Below are 27,926 nucleotides of genomic sequence, written 5' to 3'. Positions count from 1 at the left end.
GCATCCTCCATGGTAACTCCATGTTGTTTGAGATCACCCTCGATGATGAAATCAATAGGAGAAATTAGCCGCTACTGCATTGGCATCATAGTTCGCAATATTTACGCAAAATAAATGCTAAGTGCACTTTTTTTGTTTTAACCAATAACCTAGACTGTTTTACGTCCAAATCTATAAAGAATTTGGGGATTTGAGCATTTACTCACAAGAATTTTCACCGCAAAAGCTGTTTACATAAGGCGGCCGCTGGCTACATTCACTAACAGATTAGCATTGTACTTCGACATATTTACGTTAAGTAAATGCTAACTGCACTTTTTTTTTTTGTTTTAACCAAGAATCGAGACTGTTTTACGTCCATATCTATTAAGAATTCGGGGATTTGAGCATTTACTCACAAGAATTTTCACCGCAAAAGCTGTTTACATAAGGCGGCCGCTAGCTACATTCACTAACAGATTAGCATTGTACTTTGACATATTTACGTAAAGTAAATGCTAAGTGCACTTTTTCTTTTGTTTTAACCAAGAATCGAGACTGTTTTACGTCCATATCTATTAAGAATTCGGGGATTTAAGCATTTATTCCCAAGAATTTTCACCGGAAAAGCTCTGTTTACATAAGACGGTCACTAGCTACATTTACCAACAGACTAGCATTGTACTTTACATATTTACGTAAAGTAAATGCTAACTGCACTTTTTTGTTTGTTTGTTTGTTTGTTTTCAACCAAGAATCGAGACTGTTTTACGTCCATATCTATAAAAAAATTCGGGGACTTAAGCATTTACTCACAAGAATTTTCACCGGAAAAGTCCTGTTTACATAAGGCGGCCTAAGGCGGCCGCTAGCTACATTCACTAACAGACTAGCATTGTACTTAGACATATTTACATAAAGTAAATGCTAACTGCATGTTTTTTTTTTTGCTTTTAACCAAGAATCGAGACTGTTTTACGTCTATATCTATTAAGAATCAGGGGATTTAAGCACTTATTCACAAGAATTTTCACCGGAAATTCTCTGTTTACATAAGGCGGCCGTTAGCTACTTTTACTAACACACTACCATTGTACTTCGACATATTTAAGTAAAATTAATGTGAACTGCACGGTTATTTTGCTTTTAACCAAGACTGCTTTATGTTCATATCTATAAAGAATTCAGGGATTTAAGTATTTATTCACAATAATTTTCAAAACTCTTTGTCTGTGATTCCACTCGGTCAGCTTTGACGGCCTCACCAAAAATGCCGGCCCCCTATTTATCTGCCCCGCGCCCCATTAATACATTATGAAGTCTATGATCTGACGAGTCGAAAAAGTGCAATAGTTTCCGTCACATGTTCACAACATGTGACATTTTATATGTATTTAGCCTGCACAGTAGCAGTGTCTGGTTGTGTCACTTATCTGACGTGCTGCGCCCATCCCCAGATTGCCAGTGTCCTCTCCTCTTAAGGCTTGCATACAAGGTAATATTTGTTTTCTTATCTTGGCCAGACAGAATATACAATATTGCTTTAGCCTTTAAAGTCTGTGCTGAGTGATAATCACACACTAAATGTAACTCGTAGTGTTAGCATAGCATTCGTGCTCGTATTAGCCTATGCTAACGGCGAGCGTCCACTTTTTTTTTTTCCCCACATACAGTTTGTGGCGTCCAGGTGGGTATAATTCATTGAAAATAATGTACTGTTTTCCTGCTGAGTGTGTATTATCACCAATTTGGCATTTTCCTTGTTGTCTGTCAATGTACATTCGAAAGTTTGAAACCTTTATTTATCTATTCATTTTTGGAGTATATTTTTTTTTACTTTTTTAGTAAATGTTGACTAAAACTAGACGAAAAAGTCTTGAGTTTTTGTCAAAACAAAAAAAAAAAAAGAAAGAAAAAGAACTAGACGAAGACACATTTTAAAATATGACTAAGACTAATAAGTAATATCGTCCAAAAAAACAAGAGACAAAATTTATAAGGTCTGCAAAAAAAAAAAAAACACTTCTTAGAGGGTCAAGTACGCCGTCATTGGCAGCGATAGACAGCCAATCTATTTTGACTGGGAGGGCTAGCAGACGATCTAATGATTGAAACTGCTGAATTTTGTCAAAAGTAGCTTTAATTTTAACAACCCGCCAAATGCATTTCTCTCCCGTCATGAGTGTGGAAACTGGCCAATCCGGCAACACTGTCACGGCGGAGCTGGAAGCAAGATACACACTTAACTAGTTGTCAGCCATTCGCAGGCTTTATAATTTCCTATAACTTAAAAAGTATATATTTTTTTGTTTTTGCTGTCCTACTGTGTTTATTGCAGCAGCAGATGGGCTCCATTGAAAATGAATGAGAGGGCTGCGCTGTGTGAGCATTGCCTGAGGCAGTTTTGCTGCATCAACAAAAAACAAAAAGCTCCGTGAAAACCTCTAATCCTTTTTCCTTAAAACTAGTTCATATTGCAGAAAAGCATCTACTTTCATCCAATGCCAGGTAATCTGGGTTAAATCTAATGAACTGCAGCATACAGAAAACCCTCGTCTTACACTTACTACAAATTATTTCGGCCGCATTAACCCAGGTGAGCACTATTTTGCTTTGGCTCACAAGTTTAAGGACAGAATTAATTATCATCCCCTTGAGAGTAGTAATGTATATTACTATTTCAAACTATAATATTAGATAATAGGGATCTGGCTGTGATTTTCTTGGCTTTTTCGCTGTCCATGGACCAAAGTTGTTTATGTCAGCCCTTTTAATTTTTGTCTTAGTCTTTTGGACGAAAATACATATCAAAATGTGTCTTTGTGCTCCAACGATGAAATGATTAACTCGAGTAATTCGATTAGAAAAAAGCTTGAATCAAATTATGCTACTTTGAGTATTTGTTTTATTAAAGTGCCGTTGTAATGTTTGGTTTTAAAAGTGTTTGAATTCAGTTTTATTGATTTGGGTGGATACATGCCCTCTAGTGGCAACTGTGACATAACTCATTTAATATGGCTGAATCCAGCTGCTCCCTGTTAAGACCAATATAAGGTAAGTTTTTGTATGAGGTAATATGTTGTATGAGGTAATGTGTTTTTTATGCATTCGTAATTTATAGGTATATTTAGTCGTTTTTTGTGGGAATATATGTTTGAACAATTTGTTAAGAGCATTGTAAAAAAAAAAGCATTTTATAGAATTTATGTCACGGACTTTTGCTATGCAAGTTAGCCAATTGATCTTTTATTTTTTTTACCGCTCGAGGCTAAACTCAAGTATTTTAACTTATTTTTAAATGAAAGTGCAATTCTGCATAGCTTGATGAAACACTAGGGAATTACATTTTATATTTCCATTCAATGCTCTTTTGAAAGTGCAATCACGCCTTTGTTTTACATCTCCTAAAATTGATTCTGCAACCAATTAAATGTTCCTAATCCGATTACGCAATTATTCTAACTAAGTAGTTGATAGATTAATTGACAAGTTAAATAATGGCTAGCTGCATCCCTAGTTTGTCTAATTTTCGATGTCGAAATCTCAGACAAATTTTGCCTAGTTTTGGTCGACGATTATTTAAAATGTTTTCATTTTTATAAAAAATTTTAGTCCAGAAATAAATTTTAAAAATGAAGTCTTCCAACAAATTCGAATGAAAATTGACAGACTAGCATATACAGTGGTACCTCGACATACAATTACTTCGACACACGATCTTTTCGACATCCGGCATAAAATTTGACTCGCCATTTGTTTGTACATCCGACGACATGCTCGAAATACGACGACATGACAGCACCGCAGACGAACCCACGGAGGATTTTCTTGTGTGAGAAATCAACCCAGGTTTCAAAAAGGTTGGTACAGGTGGTGAAACAAGGAAAAAGGTGACGCTTAACTTCTAAATGAAGATGCAAATTATAGAAAAATATGAGCTTGGGGTGCGCGATCCGTGAACTGGCTCAACAATACATCTCAACGGTCCTCCTCCTACCACCGTTCGCCAGTCTTTATAAGTTAAGATGACAATTATAATAGTGGTAACATCGCCAAAGATATCGCTAGCTTCGTCACGTTTTTATCATTTATTTCAGAACTTATTCAACACAAAACGCCTCCTGACCGCCAAAGTTGACAGTGTTCTCAAGAAAACATTGAAAGTGAAACTCTCACCGCTCTCGGGTGCAGTGCGTTCAGGTACCGCAAAAAACGTCCGCCACATCAGAACCCGATTCATTACATTATTACAGGAAATATTATTATTATCATTATTATTATTATATTATTCCGATTTTATAATTTATTTGTTTTGCTATGTGTAATTCCCATTTGTAATAGTGCCAGCAGTATTTATTAACGATTTAGTGTAGGTTTTTGGGCTTTGGACCGAATTAATGGAATTATAATGTATTCCTATGGGAAAATCCTGCTCGACATACGACAATTTCGACTTACAAACAAGGTCCTGGAACGAATTAACTTCGTATGTAGAGGCACCACTGTATTGTGGCGTCTTTAAGGACAATGTTCATTTCGTGAGCAGCATTACTCATTCTCTCTTGCCAAGATAGGAAAACAAATCTTACCATGTGTGTGTGGGGGAAGGGGGGGGGCAGCACATCACATTAGTGACACAACTAAACACTGCTACGATGCAAGGCTGACTAACTAGAAATACAATAAGACTCACATTGTGAACATCTGATGGAAACTGGCGTATTTTTGTCTTGTCAGACAAAAACTGGCATTCGAAAATCAAAATCGATTGGGATTTTAAAATGTATTCCATTAAGTCATTTGAAATGGGAAGGCTGGCATTGAGTGATCATATTTCAACTGCCATTAACAGCGATAGACATCCAATTGAGGCTGTTTTAGTAATCGATTTTGAACTGAAACACTTTTCTGGTTAAAACGATATTTAAAACGTTCAAATCGGTACGTTCCATTTTCAAAACCGCACCATTTCAGTTTATCTAAGCCGCCGTCGTTTTCTCTGCATTTCCACTTCCTCCCACGTGTTCAACTTTGGACACATATTGCATAACGCCATGAGTAAGTGTATTATCTCATGATGTACTTAAAGTATTGTTGTATATATGTAGGATTGCAGTGGATTGCTAAATAAAACATGCAGCCTTGAAATTTTCAACACTTCATCATTTACTTCAATCTGCACACTTTCATGTACACCACAACGAGACAGTAATGTAGTGCCATGTCTGGCTGAGCGTATATTGCACCATACCACAAGTATGAAAATATACGAGAGTGCATGTCTGTCCCTCTCTCTCGTTTTCCTGTCAAGATTGCTGCTACTAGATTACAGTCACTAACTGTTGCTTTTTGTTTTAACACAATAACATATTTTGACAAAATGCATAGTTCTACATTTGAAAATTGAATCTATATTTACATCCATACACATTGTTCATTGGCCTATTAATGCGTCTGACCTGACGTCTTTTGTAAAGATGAGCTGCTTATAAACCTAAGGGCTCATTCTGTCTATTACCTTCATTGAGGTGCATGTTTGTGTTTGTTTAGACAAGGTGATTGCCACCTTGCATATTGTTATTATTGAGTGACAGTTTTGCACTAATCACTAATTTATGTAAGTAAGACCAGAGAGAAATATGACAGCACACCACTATAAGCCTGGCTGCCTACCAACTTCACCTGATTGACTTGATTGGCTGGCTGGCTGGCTGGCTAGCTGGTTGGCAGACTGACATGCTGACAGACTATTTGATTTACAGACCGACTACCTTTTCTCATGCTTGACTTTGTTTCAAAATATATATACTGTACACTTTCTTTTTACATTATTGCTCTGATTAAGAACAGAGCTGGAGTCTGCTGTCTAAATAAAATGCTCTTGATCCCAAGGGATTGTTCTGTGTGTATTAACATTGTTAAATTCACTGGCATTTTCAGTTCTAATAAAGAAAAAAAGTTTAGATAGAAGACATTCCGAATACAGTGATACCTCTACTTATGAATGTCTCTACATACAGAATTTTCAGGTTCAACCAGGCCTCAAGTGGAAAATATTGCCTCTTGTTACAAAATAAATTTCAGGATACGAAAGGCTAAAATACAGTATTAGATGCTACTCGCAGCTCCTGGAGTTTACTGAATTAACATAATTAAGGCTGCTCTGCCACTGGCTATTGCCTAGCATCTTCCTGGCATCCAATTAGCTAAAGGGACCTCTACTGTATATGTACAGTGGGGAGAACAAGTATTTGATAGACTGCCAATGGGAAAACCCATTGGCAGTGTATTAAATACTTGTTCTCCCCACTGTATATCCCAACTACAGCAGTTCCAAAAAATCGATTATTACATGCATCGCGATTCGACACGTGACGATTCGATTACGATTCATAAAGGTTCAAAAATGATGTTTTTCCCTCATAACTTAATGGCAGCCGCTCGCAGCAGAACGAAATTCAAAACACGTCTGCCGCCGGGCACCGTTAACAGGCGCGCGCACGTTATGATGGATGCTGCTGGTTACTGAGGGAGAGACTTACTCCTTTTTAAAAGACTGGAAAATAAACTTGCGTATGAGAGAGGCAGAAACAGAAGCGCAACCCAGTGGTCGCGCTTTTGTGCACAAGTTATTTTTTTAGAGCAAGAGGGGAAGAGAGATAGTTCGTTGCTCCTTGTCATTTAGATGTCCAGCACTAGTTTTCAATTGAAAATGTCCTGAGTGTGTTGTTGAGACCCGTGTGCATCTAAAAGAAGTGAGTACACGAACCCTCTTGTACTGTTTAGCCTTTATTGTTGTTGTTTTTGAGATGTTAATAGTTAGCGCTGAGCACTAAGCTAATTAGCTAATTCGCTAACGTATTTCATATGGAGAACATGTAAAACCACGATCAAGTACAGCGGTAACACTACAAACATGCGAAATAGTACAGAATTCTGTGAAAACAAAGTATATTGGTTAACAGAAGTCTTATTTCTAAAGACACTTTGTTTACAGAAAATGTGGAATTCATTCCACCTGTGTAAATTTTATTGTATTGTTGAGAGAAATAAGTGCTCCCTATAAAATGGTTATTTTTTTTGCACTTTCTTGTAAAAAAAAAAAATTAATTAAGCAGCTTAAGGGCAGCTTTTTGCTGTATGGGCATGTTTCCATCGTTCCTGTTGAATCATTAGGATATTTTAAATAAATAATGGAAATAAATTTGTTTGGCTATTGTATTAAGTAGTAATGTACGATGTGTCGATAATCGCGATAATAGCGATACTCGCAATACTCGCGATAACCGCGATCACTGTCTATACCGCGATCACTGTTTAATAATTGGATCGTAGCACCCTGAATCGTAATCGAATCGAATCGTGGGGTGCCTACGATGGCACACCCCTAATCCCAATGTCCTCTTCATTCGTCTCTCGTGTTCCGATATCTTTACATGAGTTTATTCTTTATGTTTTACACTCTCATGTTTTTTTGTGCAATAATCTAATGGTAACATGTATTGTTTACATGTTTTGCTTTTATTTTATTTATTGTTTATTTGCTCTTATGCTTTATGAAAGATTTATGTCTGAATTTTGGGGTCTTGGAACAGATTAGGGCATATCCAAGAAAACAAGTCTCCACTTACAGAATATTCAGTTCACGAAACTACTTCCAGAACAAATTAATTTTGTAAGTAGAGGGAGCATTTTATTCGTCATTATTTTTATTTTGCCAAGAAATCTTAATCGATATCGGAAAATGGGGTTTGAGAGAAAATAATCGGGATTTTCTTGTTAGGCAAAATCGAACAGCTCTACGTCCAATCCATTTTGACCGGAAGGGTTGGCAGCAATCTGATGGAAGCCGATGAGTTAACACACGATCGGACCCGATTTCCGATCACGTGATCGGATTGGGGACATCCCTATACTGTATACATTAAGTGGACCTTGAATTGCAATCTGAAATAGATTATCCAATTTTCTATAGTCAAAATAAAAACAAAACCAAAAAGTGAATTTTGTTTACAAGCAAATTAAATTCATTCTTTAAATTAAAATCTTAAGAGTAAAATTGGGCCAAGTCCCAAGATAACGTTCATTGAGATTGACCAGGCAACTTTAACAAAAGTGAAATGCAGATTTTTTTCATTGCAAATGTGACTGAAGGCTTTCTTTAAATTAGCAAAACAGAGGTATCCCACAATTACACAGGCTCTACTTAATTCCTTCTTAGCTTTTTGAAGTAATACTAAACCACTGTCTAATGTATGCTAAGCTACTGCTGCCATGGCAACCCTGGGGCAGAATTTAGACCTAGTCCAGGACTGTTTGAAGAGTGTGCTGTAAGCACAGGTGGGGGTTGAGCTACATAAAAAGACAACAGAGAAATTAAAAAAATCTTATTTGTACCATAAAACCCTATTGGCTAAAAGGTAAAAAGGACATGTGTATGTACTGTATATAGACTTGCTAATTAATAGTGACAAGAGCAGCAGTAATTAGTTAAAATACACAGCGAGTGACTTAAAGCTGTGAATCAGGAGTAGCCTTAATTTCCCCTGCACAGCGCATTTCCAAGGAGAGTTCCACATAAGGTGTAGGAGGTTAGTGCGAATTCAGTGGCTGATTGTACCAATTAAATGTAATCTTGAGGTGATGAGTGAGTGATATCCCATGTGCACACAGTCAGAAATGAGAAAGCCTCCAATGTAGGAGATAAAGATAAAGAATTAGTGTTTGTACGAGGCCCAAAATGCCCTTGAGTTTTTTGTGTGTGTGTGTATGTGCACGGAAATGTATGAGGGAGGGGATGGCTTGATGACGGCGTATGGATATGTAGGTTTGAGTGTAACAATCACGTAACAAGCTGAAGGCTAATGCACTTGGAACCTCAATGGACAAGAAATTAGAGAGTACCGGTTGTTAAACATAAACATATAGGCCGTTCTCAAGTTACGAGCGAGTTCCGTTCCTCCCAGTGCTCGACAATATAAATGGCCTGGTGGCCAGGATGTACTTTTAAAGTAAAACCGTCAGGGCCACCTGAATGCTCCAACCACTGGCCCGGTGAGGCCAGCAAAAATAATGGGTCGATTAATAATAATTAAAAAAAAAAAAAATTATTTAATTTCACATTAATTCCTAGTTGTTCTGTTTTGACGACGTTACACTATGCCGATCAAAGACAACCTACCTTACAGTCTATGCTGCAGCTATTGCTCTCCGTGGGACGTTAACACACCTCGTTCACTCGCTCGCTCCTGCGTGCGCAACCTGATTACCGCTGCCAGTTTATTGTCAGTATCTCAGTACCCACCTAATGTTATACTACAAGACGACATGTTTTGAAGCCCCCAGCGCCACCCCTCTGTTATTGAGAGTGTTGGTACGCTCCGTCAGCCGCTGGAGTTGGATACGGAAAAACTGCGAGTGACGTCATCACTCAAAATTATTATCTCAATATGTCTGGTGTTATATTTGTGCCACTATTCTATGCGAGCAATTTTAGATTTTGAGCACAGAAAAATAGATTGAGCGCATAAAAATACATTGAGCGAGCAATTAAAAATTTTGAGCGAGCAATAATACATTTTGGAGCAGATATAATATTGAGCAAAAAAAATACTCCTTTACTACTACTCTGGGCTCCATAATTGTGGTTTTGTTCGCTTAATTCCCCCCTATCGCTCTCTGGGGGGGCTGGTTAATCTCTAATTGACCAATAAAAGAATTGTGAATATCTTAAAAATGATAGCAGCATAAACAAAAACAAACGACTGTCATCATTTTTATATAAAATTGCGTCTGAGCCAACTTCACGGAAGTCACAAACAACGTGGTGAAATGGCAAGAACTGCAATGGTACATTGGCTGCAGATGTTAGCTCGTCCATTCTCTCTCTATTCGCAATAGTGCTCGTATCAGCTACCCAATAAAATCATACAAATCTAATATTACCACTTTCTTGGCATCTTTATTTTAGTCGAACTTTTTTGGGCCGTGTACAAAAAGCATGTGCATGTGAGTGTTATATTTCTTTTCCCTGACAAGAAATGTGGTGTTTTTGTGTGTTAACTGATTCCTTTGAGAGTTCAATAAGGCGCATTGATGCTAATGTTTGTAAGCCCTTGAATTGCGCATTCTATTGTATAGTGGTATTATGCTAACGGGGGCGGGCGTTCAGAAAACGAAATATATTTTGTTTTAATGCTCAATATGTATAATTTTCTTTGTTATGTTAAATAGGGCTGAACGATATTACAAAAAACTTGACATTGTGCTTTTTTGGGGGGGGGGGGGGGGGTACGATATATATACATATATATATATTGCAATATCAAAACTAGAAGAATTTTCACCTGACTTGAATAGCTCTGTTTGGGAACACTTTGGTTGACTCACGATGACCACATTGTATTCATTAGAGATGTCCTGATCCAATCACATGATAGGAAATCGGGCCGATCGTGTCATTTTTCAGAGGATAGTAAAAGTAATTGTGTGAAAAGCATCTTTAATTAAGAATAGATATATTTCTGTTTTTCTGCTTCATGCTCATACAGCCTCTCACCCTCCCTTCTGAAAAGCAGTGCAACCAAACTTTTTCCTTGGTCACCAGTGCAGCTGGCGTCTGTTTCTTAAAGGTAATGATGATTGACAGGTTTGTAGCTTTGATATGGCCACGGACACCTCGGTAGTTCTACGATCAAAGGGTTAAACATTGTTAAGCTTGGTACACAGTCTGAAGTGTGCTGTATTGGATCAGGAGTCTGTATCAGCAGATTCTCAGTCAGGAGACTTGGATTTGGACGCAAAAATATATAATACCGTTTAATCCATGCTAAGGAAGTTTATCTCTGAATGATGAAGATTGGTGTATATAAAAGGGATCCAGGAAGCCATGTCTCTGCACAATTGCTGCTTTTATAATACATTAATAATAATATTTTATTATTAGTAGTAATTTTATGAAGACAAACAAAAGTTTACATAAAACAAAAAATTAAAAAACGCACGTCCTGTGATGGGACTATAGCGCATGCGCACATTGCGATGGCGATGTTCAAACGATATATTGTGCAGACCTAGTGTTTAGTGTTACAGTGGAGTGTAATAAATACTAGAGGTCGACCGATATTTCAGCCATCTGATATATGGACTTTTTCCAACATTAAAAAACAATTAATAAAAAATAAAAAAATAAATAAAAAATAAAAAAAATTAAATCACCCGATTAACAAAAAAGAAGCAGATTAAAAAAAAAAAAAAAAAAATTTAAAAAAAGGATTTTGATCAGGCATCTGTGTGGGCAACTGTGGCCACCACTGACTGACGGTAGGAACCTAGAAGGACCCCCGCAGCAGCTAGGAGGCAGGAAGCTTCAGGTTTGCCGGTTTTGTAAATATTGTAAAAAAAAAAAATTATCTTGCATGAGAGAAAATGTAATGTTGCTTTAGCCTGTTAAGGTGTCTACCAAGCGGTCTTTTCACTCTAAATGTACTGTGGTACCTTTACATACGAAGTTAATTCGTTCCAAGACCTTGTTTGTAAGTCAAAATGGTCGTATGTCGAGCAGGGTTTTCCCACAAGAATACATTATAATCCCATTAATTTGTTCCACAGCCTGAAAACCTACACTAAATCCTTAATAAAAGCTGCTGGTACTACTGCAAATAGCAATTACACAGACCAAAACAAATAAAGGTTTAAAACTGTTTCATCTTTTCTGTCATTTCGCATTTAGTTCTACATATATGTGATATCTACCATAGCCCGTATGTTGCCGTATGTTTGAAACAACTAGCAACTGGCTGTTGTCTGTAGCAGCTATCGGCCAAAGTCAGGTATTATTGTTTTTTTATCTAGCGGCATGAGTTGAACATAATATTTACTCTCGGTCCGTTCCTTATTGCGTCCCTAAGACCACGCTGACTGTGTTTTAGTTCCGTTTTACTTGGTATAATTCAATAATCGGAATTTGGATGTTTGTGAATCGTTCACGAAAATCCACGGCCGAATCGCAAATAATCCAAAAATCGGAAATTACGCACGCCTTTATTGAAAACCATCAACAAATGACTAAGTTTCCAACAGGACGATGCTAAAGACAATTAAATATGAAATGGCTAATCAATTAGATCAAACTCAAATTCGATCAATGATCTCCCTCGTAAAATTTCCCAGTCCTATTCAAAAGGTAATAGTTATTGACACCTGTCATCTAGTTACTACAGGTTGAAGAGATGTGGGTGGGGACTAATCAGGGGGTGGAATGGTGACTGTGCAAATTCAGTTCACTAACTCAGCTGCTGTGCTCAGGCATGTCAAGCAATACCTCCTCCTCCACCTCCACCTCCACCTTCACCTCCCCTGCACGCATATACCGGTAACATTTCTCCTTGATGTACATACAAAGCCAAGTAACACTCTCTCGTGTCATCGACACTCCAGCACATGCGTGTTCACACTCACACAAACGGCAAACTGACGCATCCTGAGCATCTGCCTCTCAATCAGCGGCCGCCTCACATGCACATAATCGCTACTATAAACACTGCAGACTACAAACAAACTAGCATGGGGAAGCTAAGCATAACCTGAGGTGTGGTCCTCTTCTAACGCACACAAATCTCCCTTCGGAGCTTCCCTCTGGTGTAACATTTCAAGGCTTTTATCTTGTGAATATGTGTGTTGCTTTTTACAGTAAACTTACCTGTCCAAGACGTCAAAGCTGGACGTGGCTGTGGCTCCCAGCAGTCCAAGCGCTGCACTACCCACCGCTGCGGCAGCCCCGCTGCCTGCCTCCATGATACTGACTCACTGCAATGTGTAGCCTGCCAGAGAAGTCGAAGGAGAGAGAGGGAAAGAATGAGAGAGAGAGATTGAACAAGAAGGAGAGAGATGTGCAGCTTGCCAGAAAAATGGGTGGTGGTGGGGAGCAAGAGAGAAAAAGAGTAAGGGAAGACGGAGAGAGAGACAGATGAGATCAAATAAATCATATATATGGATGCAAGAGGAAAGATGCTGAGGTCTGGGGGGGTCTAGGATCGTGACCGACACACAAAACAGGCAAGTTGTCATTTGGTGAGTAAATAAAAGCAAACCATTAAATGCAATGACAGACTGCATTAAAAAAGCTGCTAAAAGAGCTTTTTGGATAATAGCTATGGTTAAGATAGTGACTATCAAGATCAAGCATAAATCAACAGTTTCATCGACACATACGGCTTCACTGCTTGGTATTAGGGGTGGGAACCTCTAAATACCTAACAATACAATACGATTTGGCTAACGATAACGATTATCTTGCGATATAGCGATACAACAATTATCGATTCATGAGTCAGGAAATCATTCTACAATATACAATACATTGACTTTTGGTCACTTCCTCTTGATTTTGGGGTATTAATGAGGAATTCCTTGTTGGTTTTGGGGCGTGTACAGAACACAACCTGTATTTTGGGGGGTTACTGAACAAGAAGTAACCCAAGAACATCCCCAAATAAGTAGGAAGTGACTGAAAATCAACAGGAAATGACCTATATATGCCCTAAAATGAACAAGAAGTGACCTATAAATGCTCCCAAAACCAGAAAGACATCCTGTGAATGCTCCGATTCAGTGCTACTGACAGCGCTAGATGTCTGATCAAGCTTTGAGCCTCCCAGTTAAAATGGATTGGACATCTAGTGCCTTCAATGGCGTTGAGTGAGTCCTCTGAAATCCACTCACACTGCTTAAAACAGCACACAACACACTACCGCTAATGTTTCACAAGCTAAAAAATGAAATTGAAATTGAAAAATGAATTGTATATATGTGTATTCTTCAGCATTTCGGTTTTCAATTTTTCAGCCAAGTGTTTCCAATATTGGGTTTTGGCCAAAAATGTTGCTTGCGGTACATCCCTAATGTACTTCTAACTGTGGAATCCAACATTGAAAACTGTAGTATTTTATTTTTATAAAAAAAATTACCTAGCTGGCGAGTTCTACAGACATTAACTGTTACCTCAGTCGATCCCTTCAAAAAAAAGGGTGTGTTGTCTGTTGTCTACACATAAACTGTGAATGAAAGAATGTTACAATAATAACACAAATTCCCAAATTTGCTCTTTAATAAGAGCTGCTTTTGTGATAAAAATCATCTTGTACCAAACACGTACCGAACCATGACTCCTGTACCGAGGGATGTACCAAACCATGACTTGTGTGTACCGTTACGCCCTACTAATCTCATGGTCTAAATGGCAGTAATGAACACCCTGTTTGCTGAAAATATCGCAGCTACAACTGTTCAAGCAAAGCCAAGGTGACCCGTTGTGCCGAATTGTGTCAATTTATCCACTTGTTGGCTAAATTGCTCAGGCTAAAGCTGACATGAACTGACATGAACTGACATGAACCACTGGGAAAAGAAATTGGACTCCACATACGGTATTGTGTATTGTCAGGGTTTCCCCAAAATATACTGTGAAAGATTGTGGCGCACAGACACACCAAAATAAAAGCCGCCACGTCTTGCAAATTAGTGTTTTTAGGATTTAAAAGATACATTCTAATTGACAATTTGTATAATTTAATAATACGTCTAAATTAATATATATATAGCTCATTTCTTACGCACTATTTGCCAGAAGTCGTCTGAAATAGCACGTAAAGTACAAATTGTTGCTTTACACACTTTATTTTGAAAATCACATCGTTCTCCTGTTCAAAGCTTGTGCCTAACTATGTTAGCGCGGAGTTGGAAATCAAGAGAAAAGTTCACAGAAAGCTATTGTTAATGTAACTATGGTTTAAGCTTGTAAAAATGACCTTAACACCTTATGACTATGACATAACATTTAAGTTCTTTATGGCGAGTTTGACCCGAATCATTGCATCCTAGAAATACTTTAGAACCATTTTAACAATACAGCCATCACTACAGTATGCAGAAGGACTGCGGATTCAGCTGATTTTGCAGTTTAATTCGTATATTTTTTGCGTCACGCCAGCCCAATGTGCTGCAGGCTTTTGTTGCTACACCAGGGAGAGTGGTATGAGGCTTTTTGGACTTCCAAATGATCCTGTTTACCGCAAAGAATGGCCGGAACAATTCCGATATTCTAGAGACCATTGGTCGGATGACGAAGAGAATAAGCGTCGTGTTTTATGTTATGTCAAATACTGGGATAATGGCAAACGTTTTAATAAGAAGGTGGCTTGCATTTTGAGGGTGACAATGCTCCCTGTCCATCAAGAACGCCACTCAGCCGACGACCAGTGGCTTATCGCACACAATGGTCGCCAGCCGATAAAGGCGTTGCAGCGCTATCCTCGGCTTTGGCCCGGTGAGCCCCCCCGCTCTCGTCTCTGGTTCACGGTTGTGTCCAGACTTCAACACCCCTCGGTCCTCTCCGCGTGCCAGCCTTTAGAGCGCTATCGTCGGCTTTGGCCCGTAGGCCTCCCGTTCTCATCTCTGGTTCTCGATTGTGTCTCGATTTCCAGCCCCCTTGGCCTTCTTCACGTGACCGCCTAGAGAGCGCTATCCTCGGATTGGGCCAACCACGTGCTCAGACGTCGGCCGGTTGGTCCATTGATAATGCGCCATTTTTGGCATTCATTCCCTTCTGCGTCCCCTGCGACGAGCACTGCCTGCCTTGCCGGGGCCGCAGCAGAACAACAAGTCGAAACTTGCTCATCGCCGGGGGCTGGCCGATTGGTGTAGACAATCATCCCCGCCGCCGTGTGTGACCTGAGTCGGGGTGATTTTGTGATTTTTTTTTTTCGTTTTCGAAAGGCGAGACAGAGATTTGGAATTGCCGCTTGGTTCGAGTTAGCATGCCGCCTAGCTCTCACGCCTCCTGTTTTGTTTAAGCTCTTTCCTGTGTCTTGGAAGCCGGGGCAGGGAAATGACAAAAGCCAGACTAACTCAGGTGGCATAAAATACCGTTCGGAAGGTTTAAAAAGTTGGCAGTTTTGACCATTATGCAGTAATTTAGCCCTGTTGTACTGAATAAACACATTTTTAATATTTCATATTCTATTTGGAACAAGCTGTTATTCGTCATGAACATGCAATTTATTTAGCAATTGGGGAAAAATACTTAGATAAAAAGAATATCCTGTAAAAATGTTGGAGAGATGAAAAAAATTATGACATTTTGCTGCTCTCTGTCGCATTTTCTTCGTTCTGAATATTCCTCCTCCATTGGGCTAAATTCTAAATCAGCTGAAATCCTTACTCTGCCGACGTCATCACCAAGATGGCGGCGCCAGAGCGGACAGGAGTAGCTAAATGGCAGATTAGCATTTCTCGTCATCTGCACCATGCCAAATTGTTGTAATAAGTCGAATTGTCTCAAAATATGATTTTAATTCACATAATAATGCTATTTAAGATTTTTTTTATGATGTCAAAGGCACTTTAATTTCATAGTCCTTTTATATTTTTATGTGGCCCTAATATCCCATTGTAAATGTAGACTGTGACATTCCGCAATATTTTATTACCCTGGCTAATGAAATATTTCAAATAGATCTTTGTTTTGGTTCTTCTGGGAAAAAATGTTTAAAAAAAAAAATCTCATTTGTCATGATATGAAGCAATTTCGCCGCAGCACAACATGGTGGGGCTGTCCGACTCAAATGCTGTCCACCACCACAACTTCAAAAAATCCCAGGGGAAACCCTGATTGTATTATTTTTTTCTTGAATGTTCAAAACGGAAGCAGACTTCCACAAAGAGGAAACAGGCAACTGAAGAAGAGTGTGGATATTCGACAGGCTGTTGGCAATGAATCACCCCATTCACAGACTGCACCCATTCATTTCATTGACAGTGTCTCTGCACTTTATAGCCGCAGGTACACATAAATTATGAATCTAGTTAAGTACTATAGTTATTTATTTATTTGTCAAAGTGATTGTGCAATTTTTATTGCCTTTTACATACGTTACACCGTTCACTGGTGATACAAATTCTAAAGCACAGCAAAGCCACTCACTACAACGTGTTGCCAAACCTTGCACTGTGCATGACAGTTCAGTCGATTTCCGCTTTATTGCTCTGTATGCGTCGGGCCAAAAGAACCATGCTGTAAAAGAGTTTCAGTTGTATAATATTGTGTTCTGCAGCAGATGCAGAAATACAATGTGTTCATTCTCTTAATCCTTCTCCTTTGGTTATACAACTGGCTCCTCTCCACCTCTAACAAGCAGCGGATGCAAGTCCTCCTCAGCCCATCTTGTCGAAGCCCAAAACCTCATTTGAAAGCAGACTCTTCTAATACATTGATATGCAAATGACTTAATGACGTCACCTCAACACTTCTTATTCAGTTCTTAACGCAATTGGCAACAAATGCATTGAGCTCACCATTCTCCATATGATTGCACTGGGTACGTTTACAGTTCATGCAAAACATACTTTTTTTTGTTTCTTTTGATGACAAAAAAAAAAAAAAATACAAAAACAAGCTATTTTCATCCTTCTGCTGTGAATTGGAATGAGCATTCACGGCCATCCCTCCCACTTTAAATGGATTGGACATCTATGGCCTTTAGTGACAGCCAATGACAGAAAATGAGTTCATTTTGGGACATTTCACATCATTTCCTGTTGATTGTTCGGTCACTTCCTTTTCCATTAGGAGCATTAACACTGCTGGCCAAAAGTAGTGACCCCCCTGCAATTCTGTCAGATAAAGTTAATTTTTTTTCCTCAAAAAATGATTGCAATTACAAATGCTTTGGTAATAATATTTTCATTTATTTTGCTTGCAATGAAAAAACACAAAAGAGAATGGGGAAAAAAAAAAAAAAATCAAATCATTGTCATTTTACACAAAACTCCGAAAATGGGTCGGACAAAACTATTGGCACCCTTTGAAAAATAGTGATGCTTCTCTAATTTGAGCATTAACAGCAACTTACCTGTGGCACATAACAGGTAGTGGCAATAACCAAATCACACTTGCAGCCAGTTAAAATGGATTAAAGTTGACTCAACCTATGTCCTGTGTCCTTGTGTGTACCACATTGAGGATGGAGAGAAGAAAGAAGACCAAAGAACTGTCTGAAGACTTGAGAAGCATAAAAAGGAAGCATGGGCAATCTCAAGGCTACAAAGTCCATCTCCAAAGACCTGAATGTTTCTGTGTCTACCGTGCGCAGTGTCATCAATAAGTGTAAAGCCCATGGCACTGTGGCTAACCTCTCTAGATGTGGACGGAAAAGAAAAATTGACGAGAGAGTTCAACGAAAGATTGTTAAAATTTTCTTGTAAAAGCCCAGAAAAAAGGTTTCAGTGCCATTGACGGCGCTTGACGTCCAATCCAGTCAAAATGAATTAGATGTCTAGCACAGTCAATGGCAGCCAGTGAGCTAACGTAGACATTTGTGCTATTTATAGATTAACTCGAGTAACTCGAATAAAAAAAACTTTGAATCAAATTTTACAGCTTCGAGGATTGGTTTAATTTGAGTGGCGTTGTTTAGAAAAGTGTTTGCATTTAGTTTTATTGATTTGGGTGCATACACTGCCGTGCAGTGGCAACAGTGAATATCAGATAACTCGTCTAACATGGATGGATCCAGCTGCTCCCAGTTAAGACCAACATAAGGTTGCAAGTTTTTGTTGGCGCTAATAGTATTGTTGATGCATTCGGAATTTAGTTTAGAGGCATATTTAGCAGTTTTTTTATTGAATATATGTTTAAACGATTTGTTATGAGCATTGTAAATAAAACGAAAGCATTTTATACCATTTAAGCTAGCGGACTTTTGCTATGCAAGTTGGCAAATTGTTCTTTTATTGTACTTCGATCCTCATTTATTTATTTAATACCCTTAGAGGCAAAGCTCAGGTATTTTAATGAATTTCTTCCTTGTGAAAGTTTAGTTAGTTTGAAACAACACTCAGGGAAATTTATTTTGTATTCACATTAAATGTTTTGAAAGTCCAATCTTGGCAAGCCTTTGTTTTACAACTCCTAAAATTTACTCTGCAATGCATTAAATGTTTGTAATGCAATTACTCCATTATTTGAACTAACTAATTGATAGATTAATCGATTACCAAAATAATTAATTGCTGCAGCCCAAGTAGACATTATTCTAATGGAAGATTTTGGTAGCAACCTGTTGGTTCCTTTAAAAAAAAAAAAAAATGATACCTTTTAAAAACGATATATAGATTCTTGGAGGGAGCATATCAATAACCTTTTGGGCTGCAAAGTACCGTGATACATTACCTTTTCGATATATTGTCACACCACTTGCCCATAACTCATTTACTGCCATTTACAGTGATAGAGGTTAGATTTATTGTCAGCAGTCGAATGATCAAGTCAAAATAGTTTGGAAGTCTAATTGTAATCTAAGTCTTAAAAATAGAGAAAAAAACAATGTTTTCTACAAGTATCAGCAGATCTCATGTAATGCCTTTAATGCCTTTTTCAATGACACTTTAAAAGAAAAAAAATGCCCATGCCTGACTGCAGATAGTTTCACACACACAAATTGAAAGTAGAGTTGACCGATAATGACTTTTTAACCGATAACCCGATATTATCCAACTCCAAAAATCCGATACAGAAATCAAACCGAAACCGATATATGCGGCCACGGACTTAACATATTGTGGCTAATTGTATTGTGATGCCCAACTTCAAGGTTTTCCAATATACATTCTGTGAAAAAGAAGGGAACAACTTCAACGAAAGTTACGAAAAAAAAGTGCCAATATTGCAACACTATAATTATTGTTGAAATCAAATCAATGCAAACATCAGTTTTCGGGATCAGGTGCAAAGTGCCAATAAGGCACTGCCATATCACATATGGCTCACACAGTGCTTCTGGCTCAAAATAAAAACAGGGCACACAGCTTGAGTACAGTGAATGAGGTATGTCATGAGTTTATCATTCATTATTTTTCAGTCATTTATTGTTAATTTAATTTTTGCACCATGAATGCAAATGGTCTACTCACATAACAAATCCCAAGTATCTTAGTTGGAGACATCTAACGGTCAATAAGCAATAAGCTTGTACCAGCACTTGTACAAAGGCAGAAGGCTTCTTTCTACAGTGTATCACAAAGGTGAGCACACCCCTCTAATTTCTGCAAATATTTAAGTATATCTTTTCATAGCACAACACTGACAAAATGAAACTTTGACAGAATAAAAAGTAGTCTGTGTGCAGCTTATATAATAGAAGTAATTTATTTTCCCCTCAAAATAACTCAAAATATAACCATTAATATCTAAATCCCTGGCAACAAAAGTGAGTACACCCCTTAGAAACTACATCCCTAAATGTCCAAATTGAGTACTGCTTGTCATTTTTCCTCCAAATTTCATGGGACCCGTTAGTGTTACTAGGTCCAGGTGTGCATTGGGAGCAGGTGTGTTCAAATTTGTAGTGCAGCTATCACACTCTCTCATACTGGTCAGTGAAAGTTCCAACAGGGCACCACATGGCAAAGAACTCTCTGAGGATCTTAAAAGACGTATTAATGTGCTACATGAAGATGATCAAGGCTACAAGAAATATTGCAAACATCCTGAAACTGAGCTGCAGCACAGTGGCTAAGATCATCCAGCGTTTCAAAAGAACAGGGTCCACTCAGAACAGGCCTCGGGTTGGTCGTCCAAAGAAGCTGACTGCACGTGCTGAGCATAACATCCAAATACTTTCTTTGAAAGCTCGTCACAGGTGTGCTGTCAGCATTGCCTCAGAGATTGAAGAGGTGGGGGTCAGCCTGTTAGTGCTCAGACCATACGCCGCACTCTACATCAAATTGGTGTGCATGGCTTCCACCCCAGGAGGAAGCCTCTTCTGAAGACGGTACACAAGAACGCCCGCAAACAGTTTGCTGAAGACATGTCAACAAAGCACGTGGATTATTGGAACCATGTCCTATGGTCTGATGAGAAAAAGATTAATTTGTTTGGTTCTGATAGTCTCAAGCATGTGTGGCGGTGACCAGGCGAGGAGTACAAAGTGTGTCATGCCTACAGTCAAGCATGGTAGTGGGAATGTCATGGTCTGGGGCTGCATGAGTGCTGCAGGTGTTGGAGAGTTACATTCCATTGAGGGAAACATGAACTCCAACATGTACTGCGAAGTACTGCAGCAGACATGCTCCCCTCCCTACACAAACTGGGTCCCAGGGCAGTGTTCCAGCATGACATTGACCCCAAACACACCTCCAAGATGGCCACTGCTTTACTGAGGGTAAAGGTGATGGATTGGCCAAGCATGTCTCCAGACTTGAACCCAATAGAACATCTTTGGGGTATCCTCAAGCGGAAGGCGGAGGTGCGCAAAGTCTCAAATATCCGGCAGCTTTGCAACGTCGTCATGGAGGAGTGGAAGAGCATCCTAGTGGCAACCTGGTCAACTCCATGCCCAGGAGAGTAAAGGCAGTTCTGGATAATAGTGTTGGCCACACAAAATATTGACAGTTGACAAGTTGTATGTTAATATTGACAACTTTCACTAAGGGGTGTACTCACTTTTGTTGCCAGGGGTTTGGATATTAATGGCTATATTTTGAGTTATTTTGAGAGAAAAATAAATTAACTATTATATATGTTGCACACAGACTACTTTTCATTGTGTCAAAGTGTCTTTTTGTCAGTATTATCCCATGAAAAGATATACTTAAATATCTGCAGAAATGCGAGGGGTGTACTCACTTTTGTGATACACTGTACATTCACTTTGAAGCAAACATGCCCAAAACTGATGTCGATATTATCTGATAATATTTAACTGTTTTAACGGCCAATATTATTGGCTACCCGATAATATCAGACAACTAATAAATTGTGTGAAAAGGTTTTTTTAAACATCAAGTTTAGATAATTTTTGATGCCTCGAACATTTACCGTAATTTTCGGACTATACGTCGCTACTTTTATCCCCTCATTTTGAATCCTGCGGTTTATCGTCCAGTGCGGCTGATTTGTTGGTTTATTGAGTTAATAGGTAGCACTTTATTTGACAGCGGCGTCATCAGACTATCAGAAGACTGTCATAATTATGACATGACAAGCCGAAAGGAAAAGAAGAAGAGACTATCATGGGCATTAATGAATGCTTATGACTAGGGTTGTTCCGATCATGTTTTTTTGCTCCCGATCCGATCCCGATCGTTTATGCTTTTGAGTATCTGCTATCCCGATATTTCCCGAGCCGATTGCTTTTTTTGCTCCCGATTCAATTCCAATAATTCCCGATAATTTTTCCCGATCATATACATTTTGGCAAAGCATTAAGAAAAAAATGAATAAAACTCGAACAAATATATACATTCAACATACAGTACATAAGTACTGTATTTGTTTATTATGACAATGAATCCTCAAGATGGCATTTACATTATTAACATTCTTTCTGTGAGAGGGATCCACGGATGGAAAGACTTGTAATTCTTAAAGGATAAATGTGACTTTGTATATTGTGACTAAATATTGCCATCAAGTGTATTTGTTGAGCTTTCAGTAAATTATACTGTAGCCATTTAACTGTTCTGCCCAAATGCATGATGGGAAGTGCAACCATGACTGTGCGTAGTGGCACCAATTGATATTCTTCTCTGCGTTGGGAAATAACATAGGGTGTTAAGAAAAAGATCTACCTTGCTTCCCCACATTGCTTCCCACGATATTTCTATTTGTTGAGAGAGGGATTGTAAGGCTTTAGCCAATAAAAAAAGGCGTCAAAGACTGCCAAAATTCACTCTACTCATTATACGCTGCCTTTTAGCTCTATATATAGGTAAAACGGCGCCATCATAGATTGTACGCGACAATGCGTGAGTAGGTTGTGCAGCATATGCGTTAATTGCGTTAAATATTTTAACGTGATTCATTTTAACAAAATTAATTACCGCCGTTAACGCGATAAAATTGATAGCCCTACTTTAAGCCAAAACTAAAGTCTCTGGATGAGTGTAAGACATTTTGTCTGTAACGTTAAATACAATTAGAAAACAATTAAAAAAAATATATATATATATATATATATATATATACAGTGCCTTGCAAAAGTATTCAGCCCCCTTGAACCTTGCAACCTTTCGTCACATTTCAGGCACATTTCAAACATAAAGATATAAAATTTTAATTTTTTGTCAAGAATCAACAACAAGTGGGACACAATCGTGAAGTGGAACAAAATTTATTGGATAATTTAAACTTTTTTAACAAATAAAACACTGAAAAGTGGGGCGTGCAATATTATTCGGCCCCCTTGCGTTAATACTTTGTAGCGCCACCTTTTGCTCCAATTACAGCTGCAAGTCGCTTGGGGTATGTATCTATCAGTTTTGCACATCGAGAGACTGACATTCTTGCCCATTCTTCCTTGCAAAACAGCTCGAGCTCAGTGAGGTTGGATGGAGAGTGTTTGTGAACAGCAGTCTTCAGCTCTTTCCACAGATTCTCGATTGGATTCAGGTCTGGACTTTGACTTGGCCATTCTAACACCTGGATACGTTTATTTTTGAACCATTCCATTGAAGATTTGGCTTTATGTTTTGGATCATTGTCCTGTTGGAAGATAAATCTCCGTCCCAGTCTCAGGTCTTGTGCAGATACCAACAGGTTTTCTTCCAGAATGTTCCTGTATTTGGCTGCATCCATCTTCCCGTCAATTTTAACCATCTTCCCTGTCCCTGCTGAAGAAAAGCAGGCCCAAACCATGATGCTGCCACCACCATGTTTGACAGTGGGGATGGTGTGTTCAGGATGATGAGCTGTGTTGCTTTTACGCCAAACATATCGTTTTGGATTGTGGCCAAAAAGTTCAATTTTGGTTTCATCTGACCAGAGCACCTTCTTCCACATGTTTGGTGTGTCTCCCAGGTGGCTTGTGGCAAACTTTAAACGAGACTTTTTATGGAAATGGCTTTCTTCTTGCCACTCTTCCATAAAGGCCAGATTTGTGCAGTGTACGACTGATTGTTGTCCTATGGACAGACTCTCCCACCTCAGCTGTAGATCTCTGCAGTTCATCCAGAGTGATCATGGGCCTCTTGGCTGCATCTCTGATCAGTTTTCTCCTTGTTTGAGAAGAAAGTTTGGAAGGACGGCCGGGTCTTGGTAGATTTGCAGTGGTCTGATGCTCCTTCCATTTCAATATGATGGCTTGCACAGTGCTCCTTGAGATGTTTAAAGCTTGGGAAATCTTTTTGTATCCAAATCCGGCTTTAAACTTCTCCACAACAGTATCTCGGACCTGCCTGGTGTGTTCCTTGGTTTTCATAATGCTCTCTGCACTTTAAACAGAACCCTGAGACTATCACAGAGCAGGTGCATTTATACGGAGACTTGATTACACATAGGTGGATTCTATTTATCATCATCGGTCATTTAGGACAACATTGGATCATTCAGAGATCCTCACTGAACTTCTGGAGTGAGTTTGCTGCACTGAAAGTAAAGGGGCCGAATAATATTGCACGCCCCACTTTTCAGTTTTTTATTTGTTAAAAAAGTTTAAATTATCCAATAAATGTTGTTCCACTTCACGATTGTGTCCCACTTGTTGTTGATTCTTGACAAAAAAATTAAATTTCATATCTTTATGTTTGAAGCCTGAAATGTGGCGAAAGGTTGCAAGATTCAAGGGGGCCGAATACTTTTGCAAGGCACTGTATATATATATTAAAAAAAGGCATGTCCAATATTTTATTGCCGATTCCGATACTTTGAAAATGACGTGATCGGACCCGATCGACTTTACTTATGACAGATGTCGTTAAGTGTCATCCGGCAAATTATGTCACTAACTCCATTTATGTTCGGCTCAGATGTTTTACATCCATTCAAAAGTGATATAATTTGCCAGATGACACAAAATGACTTTGGTCATAAGCATTCATTAATGCCCATGGCAGTGTCATGTCATAATTATGATGGTTTTATCAGTCTTATGGTGCCACTGCCGAATAAAGTGTTCCCAAATACCATAACTAGCAATTAATGAAAGAACTGGAACAGTAACTGAAGAAGTAATTAGCACGGAAAATGAATTTTGTTTGATATTTACATCTGTAGCGCTGCAATGCATGCTAGGAGGCATGCTGGACGACAACAGTGTTTACAGCAGGTGGCGGCAGAAGTTGACTGTCTCCTCCAAGGGAGCAGTGATGGCAAAATTAAGCTTCTTCAAGCGCTGAAGCTTTGCAGCCAACTGGTTCAAAGCTTCATGGTGGTTCATTTGGTTGTATGATAGTCTTATGATGCTGCTGTCAAATAAAGTGTTACCGGTTAATATCTTTTAGTGTAAATATCCCATAATACAGTGAGGACGGCTGCGGCTTATAGTCCAGTGCTGCTAGTCTCTGAACAAATGCTGTTTTCGTGTCACATTTGATGGGTGGCGGCTTAATGTCAGTTGCACCTTATATTTCAAGAATTATGGTAGTGCAATGCTTTTTAAGGCCTAAATTTTGACAAAATCCATTCATTACTTTTAATGCTCTTTAATGATCCACATAAACCCTGAATAAATACATTTCAAAAAACCCCTAAATCTTTTTCAACTGACTGCCGATGTCATGATCAGGCCAGATTTACGATCACGTGATCAGATCGGGGACATCCATATCTAAAAAAAATTCAATTCAAATTCAAATATCAATAACAAATGAGAAAATTAATGAACTAGCAATAGAAGCAACGTTAAATACAAATTTAAATCCACTTGCAAAGTATATATTCCAATCGTTTTCCCTATATTACTGGGGGAAAAAATCCTGGCACTGTGTTAAATTTTGGGGCCTTCTGTAAACCCGTAGTTGTTAAATATGATTTTTGTGTGAAAATGTCCCTGTCATTTACATTTCCTATTTTGGGGACACTAGGGGAAAAACATCTTCTGAAAACCTGATTATTATTTTCCAAAGTACATATTTATTTTTCAGATCAAAGGACGAAAGTAACTCTAAAGCAAAGCATTTACGTTGGTTATTTTATGGACAAAAAAGTGGCCCATCTGATAATAAAGACTTGCTGAATATCAAACAGAATTCAAATCACTGTGGAATTCCTCAATGCCCAAATTAATTTATCACCTGAAAGCGCAAGCCGTGTTTGTGTTCCTGTGTCTGTGGCAGCGCTGCACATTCAATTGGCTGTGACGGTGTCAAAATCCTATTTAAACCTTTCATTTCATGTCAGCTTATTTTAATGTGATTCACACTTCGATGTTTTATGTAGTTGTGTGCACAGATCTAAAAAGAACTGAAGATAAAAGAAGTGACATTCATTATTTAGATGTTACTTTATTCCAGCAGATTAACTCCCGCTGAGGCATACTGACACCCATATTAAACCTTGATTTAAATCATACACGAAATTAGTGTATTCCTTTTTTTTCCCCACTCGAGTATATAAGGGGTGCATCGATCACAATTTTGCGGTCAATCACGGATTTTTTAAAAATTTGGCTAGCCAATCTTTTTTCAAGTTTTTGAGTCTGACTTTTGACCTGTTTCAGGCAGTTAGCTGCATATAAACACATGTCCACACCATACACCCCGAAGAGCTGTCCAAAGACACCAGAGACAGAACTGTAGACCTCTACAAAGCTGGAAAGAATTATGGGGCAATTGCCAAGCAGCTTGGTGATATAAGATCCACCGTTTGAGCAATTATTAGAAAATGGAAGAAGCTAAACATGACTGTCAATCTCCCTCGGACCATCCCAAGAACACCATCCCTACTGTGAAGCACGGGTGTGGTAGCATCATGCTTTAGTGGTGTTTTTCCGCACATGGGACTGGAAGACTGCGCTGTATTAAGGAGAGGATGTCCAGGGCCATGTATTGCGAGATTTGGGGGAATAACCTCCTTCGCGCTGTTAAAGCATTGAAAATGGGTCGTGACTGGGTCTTCCAACATGACAATGGCCAGAGCCAGACAGCCAGAATAACCAAGGAGTGGCTTCGTAAAGAGCATATCAATGTTCTGTAGGGGCCTAGACAGTCTCCAGACTAAACCCAATACAAAATTTTGGGAGGAAGCTTAAACTCAGTGACAGTCAAGGAACCTGATTGATCTAGAGGAGATCTGTGTGGAGCAGTGGTGCAAAATCCCTGCTGCAGTCTGTGAAAACCTAGCGACAAGTTACAGGAAATGTCTGACCTCTGTAATTGTAAACTAAGGTTACTGTACCAAATATTGACATTGATTTTCTCAGGTGTTCAAATACTTTTGTACATTTGCAGCATTATAATACAAATAAATTGCTTAAAAAAAACAATACACAGTGATTTATTGATTTTTTTTTTTTTTAATTGTCTCTCACAGTTGACAAGCACCTTGCACGAAAATTTCAAACCTGTCCTTCATTTCTACATGGGTGAACTTGCAAAATCGCAGGGTGTTCAAATACTTATTTTCCTCACTGTTTGCGGTTGTGGACTTAACATATAATGGCTAAATTTCATTGCGATGCCCAAACTTTCAACTAAAGTTATGGAAAACATGCCTATATTATTGTTTAACTCAAAATAATGCAAACATCAATTTGTTGGAGCAAGTACAAGTGCAAGTACAAAGTGCCAGTAAGGCACTTATTCTGTCCTCATTGTGTGCGTGGGTACACAAATCGACAGATAGTGAATTAATCAGGTTCTAAAGAGAAGTCAGACACTGGAGTCAAGTTGAATTGGCTTTACTGTAGTCATCTTTCTCTTGACAAGAGCACTGATACTTTTGTGAAACCAAAAACAACAAAACACTGTGTCAATATGAAATAAAGTCACAAATAAAGCGAAATATACGCCAAGTGTCAATTTAAATAGCAAATGAAATATACGCCACGTGTCAATTTGAATAGCAACTGGTAGTACAGCTTGCAAGTAATGAAATAACGTAACTCCAATTTATCACAAATGCAAACAAAACGAAATATACACACCTCCAAATACCTACACAATGCTCATGAATA

The 27,926-nt window shown here is 38.6% G+C and overlaps 1 protein-coding gene across 3 annotated transcripts in view; it reads right to left on the bottom strand.

The window, feature by feature from the left end:
• Positions 1-27,926, bottom strand: part of arhgap32b (Rho GTPase activating protein 32b) — a 232,415-nt gene that overhangs the window by 176,115 nt on the left and 28,374 nt on the right. For 2 of the 3 annotated variants that reach the window (XM_057820953.1, XM_057820955.1), the window contains exon 2: positions 12,680-12,800. In XM_057820953.1, coding sequence (XP_057676936.1) covers positions 12,680-12,774 — 95 coding nt within the window. In that variant the 5' untranslated portion in view covers positions 12,775-12,800. Of the gene's footprint in view, positions 1-12,679; positions 12,876-27,926 lie in introns of all 3 variants that reach the window. The other variant, XM_057820954.1, reaches the window with a different exon arrangement.

This window comes from Corythoichthys intestinalis, chromosome 18 (genome assembly GCF_030265065.1).
Source record: "Corythoichthys intestinalis isolate RoL2023-P3 chromosome 18, ASM3026506v1, whole genome shotgun sequence".
NCBI classification, from domain to species: Eukaryota; Metazoa; Chordata; class Actinopteri; order Syngnathiformes; family Syngnathidae; genus Corythoichthys; species Corythoichthys intestinalis.
The sequence above is the reverse complement of the archived record's forward strand: the minus strand, read 5'-3'. Positions and strand labels throughout refer to the sequence as shown.